An 11,078-nucleotide genomic window follows, 5' to 3' on the forward strand; every position below is an offset into this window, starting at 1 on the left:
CATGCGGGCGTAGTTAAGCGCACGCCCGCATGTACTCCAGGCGCACGTGCGGCGCACGCGCACTCTACACGACAACATTAGCGTGATCTGCCACGCATAACTCTAGGCTACGAGAAGTATAAACTGATTAATATATATATATATATATATATATATATAGGGTATTAATTTCATCAACATTACATTGTTGATGAAATTAATACCCTATTAAATACCACCTCACCCCATCCACCTCACTCAAATGTAGATATAAACAAATCGGAGATATGTAAGTTCTATTCAGTTGTGTATGTGTAAAGTCTTTGAATATATATATATATATATATATATATATATATATATATATATATATATATATATATATACCGCAGAATACAATAGAAAAGACCACTAAATGTCATAAAAGCTACGGGCTCACCATAGCCCGTGCTACCTGCAACTTTTGTTCCAAGTCGCTGAATCTATAACAATAACAACCATAAAAGGGCGCAGTACCTTTGTTATTCATAAAAAGGTATTTTATAAGTACCATAAAAGGCCACAAATTCCCCCCCCCCCCCCATAACTGATATAGTATTATCTAGGTCGAACTAAATATTGGATTTTGACTCGGTATGCTTATAGCTTTAGATGTATATATTTTTTATATTATATATGATTTCAGTTCAATTTGTTGCTTATGACAAAGTATTTCCCCTCTTCTCTGCGCTAAATTCGATTGGTTGATTTATTGTCAAATAATGTTTAGTGTGTGTGTGTGTGTGTGTGTGTGTGTGTGTGTGTGTGTGTGTGTGTGTGTGTGTGTGTGTGTGTGTGTGTGTGTGTGTGTGTGTGTGTGTGTGTTTCAATGTTAATGGTGAGTATATAATAGTATTCAGCCATTTGCGGATTTCTTTTAGTTCAGTATTAAGTGTGTCAGTATAAATGGGTTAGTATTTGAGAAAATGAAAGTTGTGAAATGAAAATGAAAGAAAATGAGAGCAAATAGTATTAATATTAAGCAAATAAGTCGTTTAGAGGTGTGGGAGTTTGTAATTCAGTCAATACACAACCTTGTTTTGTTTACTTCATTTATTATGTACCCCATACCCATCCTGTAGGGGGTAGTGGAAAGGAGGTTACAGAGGCACATAATGGGCTCAGGGACTGAACCCCACAATTCATTTAGCTAAGCAAGTTACAGTCTTGATGAGATAGTTACAAAATTCAGTACAAGTCGTCACATCAACAATGGGTTCGAGATCGACCAAAAGTATAGTTTATAAATTAAGCAACTGACATATGTGGAGAGCTAGTGTCACAATTGATATGTTTGTCCTGCACACCGCCCCCCATCCAGTGGGCAGCGGTGGATTATAATGTTAATCGCTAATCGTTGTTAATTTTAATCGTTAATTATTGTTTATTTATTTATTTATTTATATACAAGAAGGTACATTGAGTTTGTGAGAATACACAACACAGTATTTGCAATCTTGTAAAGCTACTAGTACGCGCAGCGTTTCGGGCAGGTCCTTAATCTAACAAATAATTTTAAGTAAGTAAATTCTAGCAGAATTAATAAAATGAAAACAGATACATTGCAAGAAAAAAATGAGATGAGAGAGATTAGTATGTTAAAAGGTATTGGTATATTAAAGCTCTGATTGATTACATTGACAACTTGATTGGTAATTTAAACAAGATTAATAGACACCAGTGTCTAATCGCAGTAGTGTGGGGGGAATTAATCAGACATACTGTGAATGTCTCAGAGACATACTGTCTATCAGATATAAGATCGGATGTTTTGAAGGTAGTGACTCCTGATTCTACAGTGATGCAATATATGGATAAAGTTATTATAGTTTTATGAAGACAATTGTCAGGAGACTGTACAGTCAATGGGGACGTATCCACCCCGTCTTTATGTACAGGTGAAAGCTTAGTTCACCACCTGTCTCTGGCAGTCACAGCCAGCAGGGGAGGGGAGGGATCAGTACTGTCTAATTTAATAGAAAGTTTTCGTTTCCGAAACAACAAAATTAAAATTATTATACAGCGACGTGACGAGGTTTTCTAAAGTTAGCGTCCCGACGCTGTGAAAGAAAACGGGCATAACGCCTTCACCTACAGGGGGAACTTAATGACAATAACATAATACCTTAATCAGAGCAATATTTTATTTTATTTATATATATACAAGAAGGTACATTGAGATTGTGAGGATACATAGCATAGTAATTACATTCTTGTAAAGCCACTAGTACGCGCAGCGTTTCGGGCAGGCAATATGACAGTGTCAGACCACGGAGGAAGAATTAAAACAGAAACTTCCTTAAGTACTTTCGTATTTAATAATACATCTTCAGAGCAATATAAAATATAATGGCAAATAAAATGCGTATTTACACTCTGCCTTCTGTGACTAGTTTAGAGGAACAGAGTGGAGAAGTGATAGGTAAAATATTCCACCACACAAACACACACAAGGAGGGCAGGGGCCTGACGGCTGTGTGGACAGCGCTCGGGATTCGTAGGGTCCGGGGATCTATCCCCGGCGAGGGCGGAAACAAATGGGCAGAGTGTCTTTCACCCTAATTCCCTTGTTAACCTAGCAGTAAATAGGTACTTGGGAGTTAGGCAGCTATTACGGGAAGCTTCCGGTGTGTGTGTGTATGTGTGGGAGAAAAAATAAATAATCAGTTGATTGATTGACAGTTGAGAGGCGGGCCCAAAGAGCTAGAGCTCAACCCTCCCACAAGCACAGCTAGGTAAATACACACACACACAAACCGTCAGTAGTTTCAAAGCGTTATATGACAAAGAGTGCTGGGAAGACGGGACACCACGAGCGTAGCTCTCATCCTATAACTACACTTAGATAATTAGGTAATTACACATGGTGACAAGGGGACACAGGTGCAAACTTTATACACAAATGAGCCATTAGAAAGATTTTATCAGTGTCAGAGTAGTGAACAAATGGAATGCAATAAGAAGTGATGTGGTGGAGGCTGACTCCATACCCAGTGTCACATGTAGATATGACTCAGCTCAATAGGCTCGGGAACCTGTACCACAGTTGACTGACGTTTGAGAACCAGGACCAAAGAGCTGAAGCTCAATCCCCGCAACCACAAACATGTGAGTAAAAAGATGAATAAAGTATTGGGTAAATTGCAAATATGGTCCAATAAGTGGCTATAAGAGTTCAATTAGTGCAAAAGCAATGGCATTAGCACACGACATAGGAGGCTGAACACAAATTCCAGGGGCCTCGCGGCTGAGGGGACAGCGCTCTGGGGTCGTAGTCTTAAGGGCCCGGGTTCGATCCCCGGTGGACAAATGGGCATAATTTTTTTCACCCTAATGCTCTGTTCACCTAGCAGTAAATAGGTACCTAGGAGTTGGACAGCTGCTACGGGCTGCTTCCTATGGATGTGTGTATTCACCTAGTTGTATTCACCTAGTTGTGTTTGCGGGGGTTGAGCTCTGCTCTTTCGGCCCGCCTCTCAACCGTCAATCAATCAACTGTTACTAACTACTAATTTAATTTTTTTCCACACACACACACGCACACACACACACACACACACACACATACACACACACACACACACACACACACACACATTGTTAGTGTAGTAAAAGTGGAAAGTGGGGCTTAAAATACAAGCGTTTCTTTCTCACAACACTACAACCCGTGCTCCTGAAATGATAGAGCACTTAGAGCAACTATTTGGTCAAATATACACAAGTGGACTGTTGTAACTAACAAGGTTCCAGTTATGTACTATTATTATTGTAGAAAACACGAAAAACCAGCCCGTCCTCCTAAAGATTTCCAATGATAAGACACTGTTGTACTGAAGTGCCCCTTATCCTAGCCCACCTGAGGACCCAAAACAGAAAACGGGACTGTATCAATTTCGCCAGCCGCTTCCATTTTCTAGTAAGACGATTTTTGGCCTTAGGTAGAGTATACGTCAAAATACGACGCTCTATTAGGAGGACGAGTTGCGAACCAAACCTATACTTTCCCAGGAGTAACGATTAACAAAGTATACCCTCAGCCCTGAACACTGTCCACGACAAAAAAATATACTCTCAAATCTATATATACTGAAAAGTTAAATCTACCTTTCGGTGTATATTTTATTTATATTGCTTCAGATGGAGGTGTGGGCCTGTAGAAATGTAAATTAAGGTGAAGGTAATCCATTTTAAGCTAGGCTACTGGCGAATGTATAACTACGGGAGAATTTAGTTTAAGCGGAAACTAAAATAACTTGTGACTTGTACCTTCCAGTGTCTTCACACAGATTTACTACGTAATTAAATCATTTGTAATCAAGTTATATTCCTCCTTATCCCTCCCCACCATGTCCCCCAGAGCCCACCACTCCTCTCCTGCCCACCCAATAACCCACAACCACCCCCTACCCACCCAAACACCCCTACCAGCCACAACCCCAATACCTTTTTCGCCACCACGTTGTGCTTTGGTTACTGGAACGGTACATATATATTTTTAAAGTTATACCTTCCAGATCGATGTACAGAAAATGTAAACATTGTTGACACCAGCTCTCACCACCATTCTTATCTCCATCTGCCCTCAGAGATGGTTCTTAGACTCCTCCTCAACCTGATGGGGGAGTTGACCATTGGCCTGCTGCTATACGTGCTGCTGCCCCTAGTTCGATCCCTGCTGCTGACGAAGGCGGCGCGGGAGTCGGGAGCCACAGACTTCCCCACCAACATATTCTCTACCTACGACTTCATCATCGGTTGGTTTCAGCGAAGGTCTCGCTTCTTGCAAGTCGGCGTTCGATTCCCGATGGTCAAAGTGGTTGCTCACCGTTCCTTCACCCCTTCCGCGTGCTGTATACAACCTGTCCTCCTAATACAACGTCGCATTTTGACGCATACTCTAAGGCCAAAAATTGTCGTACTAGAAAATGGTAGCGGTTCGCGAAATTGATATATACTGTCCCGATTTCTGTTTTGGGTTCTCTGGTAGGTTAGGATAAGGGCACTTCAGTACGGCAGTTTCTTGACGTTGGGAGGACGGGCTGCTCTATATAGAGGTACTGGCTTAGTACTTTTCCTTAATTATCGTACTTCATTCGAACGACTCTAGTCACAGCCTCGCTCCTGTGCCAGGTAAGTCCACTACGGGCTCACCATAGCCCGTGCTACTTGCCCCGCTCCTGTGCCAGGTAAGTCCACTACGGGCTCACCATAGCCCGTGCTACTTGCCCCGCTCCTGTGCCAGGTAAGTCCACTACGGGCTCACCATAGCCCGTGCTACTTGCCCCGCTCCTGTGCCAGGTAAGTCCACTACGGGCTCACCATAGCCCGTGCTACTTGCCCCGCTCCTGTGCCAGGTAAGTCCACTACGGGCTCACCATAGCCCGTGCTACTTGCCCCGCTCCTGTGCCAGGTAAGTCCACTACGGGCTCACCATAGCCCGTGCTACTTGGAACTTTTTGTTCCCAGTAGCTAAATCCAAAACAATAAACAGTCTTTCTAACACGCTCATGTTGGTCTTGGTGACTTCGAGTTTCTCTTGAGATTTACCCCATCCCAAGATCACCTCAAGAAGGAAGAAGATTCAATATATTTTTTGTTAGAGACAGTTTTATAAATCATGTTTAAGACGGACTAACTTTGTCAGGGACGGTTAGCGTGAAAGCGTGCAATATTGCACGCTAAACAGGTACTAAAACTACAGCGTTAATTCAATACACATGATATACGTATGTTATTGTATATCCCCACATGTGGCATACTTACAATGTTGTAGCAGAATACAATACTGTATGGACCATATGGGACATACCATTATTTTATGAATGCAGACGACGAGTCACAATGACGTGGCTGAAGATACGATGACCAAAAAACCACATCAGAAGATGGAGAGACGGCGACGTTTCGGTCCGTCATGGACCATTATCATAACACGATTTTATAATGGTCCGAAACGGACCGAAATGTCGTCGCTTGTTCATCCGATGTGTGGTTTGGTCATCATGTTATGAATCATTACATGACCTGGTTGATACCTGGTTGATGGGGTTCTGGGAGTTCTTCTCCCAGAACCCCAGGGTCCCCAAGCAGTTCTGGGACCCTACTCCCTAAGCCCGGCCCGAGGCCAGGCTTGACTTGTGAGAGTTTGGTCCACCAGGCTGTTGCTTGGAGCGACCCGCAGGCCTACACATATCCACCACAGCCCGGTTGGTCCGGCACTCCTTGGAGGAAACACTCTAGTTTCCTCTTGAAGATATCCACGGTTGTTCCGGCAATATTTCTTATGCTTGCTGGGAGGACGTTGAACAACCGTGGACCTCTGATGTTTATACAGTGTTCTCTGATTGTGCCTATGGCACCTCTGCTCTTCACTGGTTCTATTCTGCATTTTCTTCCATATCGTTCACTCCAGTACGTTGTTATTTTACTGTGTAGATTTGGGACCTGGCCCTCCAGTATCTTCCAGGTGTATATTATTTGATATCTCTGACCAATATAATATTGTATATATATAGCATTAAAAAATGCATCTATAAACAAATATATATACAAACTTTCAACAGGCAGAACAGTGACTTAGCGAAGTAGCACATCAGGGGCCAGATTTACGCAAGCACTTACGCAAGCACTTACGAACCAGTACATCTCTTCTCAATCTTTGGCGGCTTTATTTACAATTATTAAACAGTTAATGAGCTCCGAAGCACCAGGAGGCTGTTTATAACAATAACAACAGTTGAATGGGAAGTTTTCATGCTTGTAAACAGTTTAATAAATGTAACCAAAGCCGTCAAAGATTGAGGAAAGATGTACACCTTCGTAAGTGCTTGCGTAAGTGAATTCGTGAATCTGGCCCCCAGGCTCCTCTTGCTAAACTTATCAGTTTGCGCTCAACCACTTGGGCTGGACGGTAGAGCGACGGTCTCGCTTCATGCAGGTCGGCGTTCAATCCCTGACCGTCCACAAGTGGTTGGGCACCATTCCTCTCCACCCCTCTCCCCCCGTCGTCCCATCCCAAATCCTTATCCTGACCCCTTCCAAGTACTATACAGTCGTAATGGCTTGTTATTGTTGTTGTAGATTCGCTACCTGGAACAAAAAGTTCCAAGTAGCACGGGTTTTGGTGAGCCCGTGTCCTAATGTCTTGGTGCTTTCTCCCTGATAACTCTCTCCCCCTCACGACAGTGGGCGGCGGGTCGGCCGGGAGCGTGGTGGCGGCCAGGCTGTCGGAGGTGCCCAGCTGGAGGGTGCTGCTGGTGGAGGCCGGGGGCCCACCGCCCCCGGAAACCCGCGTGCCGGGGCTGCTGGACTTCAACTTCATCCCGGGCATCAGTGATGACTGGGGCTACACCAGCGTCCCGCAGAAGAACGCCCTCGGCAACTTTGTCAATAATGTGAGGATGAACGGACTGGTATATCATTTTTTTGTTTAGGTGGTCATTAGGCGTGTTATTTTTTGTCTTGCAACATCCCTATTACCTAGCAGTAAAATAGGTACCTGGGTGTTAGTCAGCTGTCACGGGCTGCTTCCTGGGGGGTGGAAGCCTGGTCGAGGACCGGGCCGCGGGGACACTAAAAAGCCCCGAAATCATCTCAAGATAACCTCAAGATATGTAGAGAATATCTGTTTGTCTTGTTAAAGGTGTGTAGTGAGATGGTTGCGGATATCTTCATGTAAAAGGATATCTTCATGTAAAAAATCCATGGTGAATTGTGATTATATAGTGAGAATCACATGATGTTTGGGGGTCGACGCCCCCCCACCTCCCCATGCCTGTCCTTAAGAAGGATAGGCTCCTGTTGCAATATCCAACGCGTCCTATGTGAAAAGTGAAATATGGGTTTGATTACCCGTAGATTGTTTTCCAACCCGCATTTTCGGCTGTAATGACGTTGAATCAACGTAATAACGTTGATTCAATACACACAAAAATCACAATAGCGTGATGCATCAAATGAACAATCTGGGATCCTCTCGGACGTAGGTTCGAAGCATCATCACGGCCCTTGTGGATTTGTTAACGTTGATTCAACGTTACTCAAGTATGTTTTGCTCACTTCGAGAGAACGGAAGAGATAAAGAGAGACAATGGAAGGAAGGGAGAATAGGAAAATGGGAAAAGGGGAGGGCTGAAGAATGTAAGGGAGACTGAAATAATAAGGAGAGAGGACGAATGAGAGAGGGAGGGAGTTGTCTGTACGAGTCAAGTGAAATATATATATTGTTAAGGTTGTTGATCTGTGGAACACATTACCAGGCAGCATAACAGACGTAGAGTTGTTGAACTGTTTCACGCGTAGGTTAGACATGTTGACCAAACCACACACACTGGGGAGTGAAGGGACGACGACGTTTCGGTCCGTCCTGGACCATTCTCAAGTCGATTGCATATCGATTAGACATAAATAAATAAAATAATAAATATGTTTATTCAGGTAAGGTACATACATACAAGTGATGTTACATTAATGGATTGATATATAGATAGAGCTAGTACATACAATGCCTAAAGCCACTATTACGCAATGCGTTTCGGGCAAAACGCATCAACACATGTATATATGAACGAGTATGTGGTGAGGCAAATGCAAATAGCGACCAAATAGACCTTTCTCCTGTCGTTTCCTCAACTTCCAAGTGGCCTGGCAGGCAGGTCGGGTGATCCAAGGGCGGATGTTAGGAGGGACTTCCTCCATCAACGGGATGTTCTACGTGAGGGGCAGCCCGAGGGACTACGACGAGTGGGCGGCCCTAGGGAACCCGGGCTGGGACTACGCCTCCGTTCTCCCTTACTTCATTAAAGCCGAAGACTTTCTTGGCCGGCATCCCAATCCAAGAGGTGTGTAGACAATGTTTGTTGACAGTTCCGGTTAAAAGAAGCTGATGTGATTTTCTTTTCCTGTGGTTATTTTATTACATTTTGTGGCTTGAATATGGTTGTATAAATATCTGTTTAAGGCAGTCTAATGTTGGATTATAGCATAAAGCTCTGCAACTTTGCATATTTGAGTTATTGCATAATAGATATAAAATAAACGACAGTGTCATACAAGAAAATGGGAGCATGAGGAGAGCTAAGACTTAAATAAAATAATAATCAAGAGAAATATCTCTAAATTAATTAATTATCATATTAAAGAAATGTATTAAGAAAATAGTTTTATAAAAAAAAAGCTAAGGAATTGAAGCAGGGAGACAAAATAACTATTAAATTAGAATGTTAAGAAAGATATAGGTAAATGTAACATGACAAAACGATCAAAAATATTCCGTATTGCGATTGATAAAATGAATATGAATATATATATATATATATATATATATATATATATATATATATATATATATATATATATATATATATATATATATATATATAATTTTTTTATTATCTTACTCATATCTGAATCCTTAGCAGAAGCCTCGCCACCCCCAGGAAACAGAGGAAATGGCAATGAATGCATATAATATATAATGTTATACTCGGTATGATGGTCACACAGATCGCGTGAGGGGTCACGGAGGACCCCTGGGGGTGACCCCAGGACCAGAGGGACCCCTAACTCGTGCCTTCTTCCTGGGGGGTCAACAGCTCGCGTTCCCCACCGTAGACATCAACGCTCACGGTGGCATTGGTGAGTCGCCTACAGTAATGTATATAATGGGATCCCTGGATTGTTTCAAGCGTAGGCTAGACAATGTATATGAATGAGTTTGGGGTGGATATAAATAGGTGCTGACTTAGTGTGGATCAATAGGCTTTCTGCAGTTTTCTTTAGTCGTGTGTTCTTAGTGTTTGAAAGTAATTTAAGAATGTGGGAATGTAATTCTCCCACCATATTGACCCTGGCCCTCCCACCTCCTCCCAGGGTTCTCTCACTCCCAGTTTACAATTCGTAACGGCACAAGAAGTTCTACCCACGAAGCCTATCTCAGACCAGCCTCCTCCAGACCCAACCTGCACATCCTGCACTCAGCTACAGTCTTACGGGTCAGTGCCATCATCTTACAACCCACAACAGTCTTGCTAGGCTGTGAAAATATTTACACTAACCCCCCCTCTCTGCTCCAAGCTCTACGGGGAAAATTCATGCTAAGATAATTTGTCTTGTCATAGAAAACGTTATCATTGGGTTTGCAGGAAATTCTAGGCATAAATTTGAGTTTGAAACACGAATGAATTCCAGAACTTATTATAAATTTAAATAAATACGAAACATTAATTTTACAATGTATTGACGACGGTTCTCGCAACACGTTTTCAGGTGCTGATAAACAAGAAGAAGCAGGCGAAAGGCGTCTTACTGAAACTGGGAAGAAAGGTGAGTATTAATGTAAATACATTATCCTAAATTATCCTAGTCTATATCCTAAATATACTAAACTATTTAGAAGATGTTGATGCAGACAAACTTCTTCAAAAGATCATATGTAACACAAACAAGGAGCAACGGTGTCAAGCTCGAAAAATCTACGATGAAGGACTGAAACAGGAGATGGTTTTCACCCACAGGGTTATAAACCCATGGAACTGCCTACCCGCCGAAGCCGTAAATGCCAGAACTCTCGAATTTTTAAATCCATGAAATAAATGAAACTGGTAAATCTACTGGCCATCTGGATGTTTCAATAAAAAATAAAACTAATTAATCTACTGGCCATTTTGAAACATGAGAGACTCCCTGGTAAAAAAATATTGATTGCATATATTCCTCAATTATTTTCTTCAATGACACTCCACAATTCATCTAAAACTGGCTTCACCTGCATTCATTTCTCATTGTAGATATGTATATCTCAGTTATTCACTTACATATTATTTAATTTGTGTTTTGTCTGCCTAAAGTAGTTGAAGACTTGTCTACACAGATGTGAGGATTAGTCTACACAGGTGTGAGGATTTGTCTACACAGGTGTGAGGATTTGTTTACACAAGTGTGAGGATTTGTTTACACAGGTGTTACGGGTCGGAGCGGAGAGGGAGGTGGTAGTGTCTGCCGGAGCCGTCGGCTCTCCTAAACTGCTCATGCTCTCGGGGATTGGTCCCGGGCACCACCTA

The 11,078-nt window shown here is 42.4% G+C and overlaps 1 protein-coding gene across 1 annotated transcript in view; it reads left to right on the plus strand.

The window, feature by feature from the left end:
- Nucleotides 1–4,627: 4,627 nt before the first annotated feature.
- Nucleotides 4,628–11,078, plus strand: part of LOC123770088 (glucose dehydrogenase [FAD, quinone]-like) — a 24,720-nt gene continuing 18,269 nt past the window's right edge. The window contains exons 1-7 of the mRNA XM_045761762.2: nucleotides 4,628–4,772; nucleotides 7,204–7,412; nucleotides 8,669–8,858; nucleotides 9,523–9,654; nucleotides 9,889–10,010; nucleotides 10,285–10,341; nucleotides 10,977–11,078. The exon at nucleotides 10,977–11,078 is cut by the window's right edge and continues 12 nt beyond it. Of these exons, the coding sequence (XP_045617718.2) occupies nucleotides 4,634–4,772; nucleotides 7,204–7,412; nucleotides 8,669–8,858; nucleotides 9,523–9,654; nucleotides 9,889–10,010; nucleotides 10,285–10,341; nucleotides 10,977–11,078 (951 nt within the window). The 5' untranslated portion in view covers nucleotides 4,628–4,633. The remainder of the gene's footprint in view (nucleotides 4,773–7,203; nucleotides 7,413–8,668; nucleotides 8,859–9,522; nucleotides 9,655–9,888; nucleotides 10,011–10,284; nucleotides 10,342–10,976) is intronic.

Source organism: Procambarus clarkii, chromosome 14, assembly GCF_040958095.1.
Source record: "Procambarus clarkii isolate CNS0578487 chromosome 14, FALCON_Pclarkii_2.0, whole genome shotgun sequence".
NCBI lineage: Eukaryota > Metazoa > Arthropoda > Malacostraca > Decapoda > Cambaridae > Procambarus > Procambarus clarkii.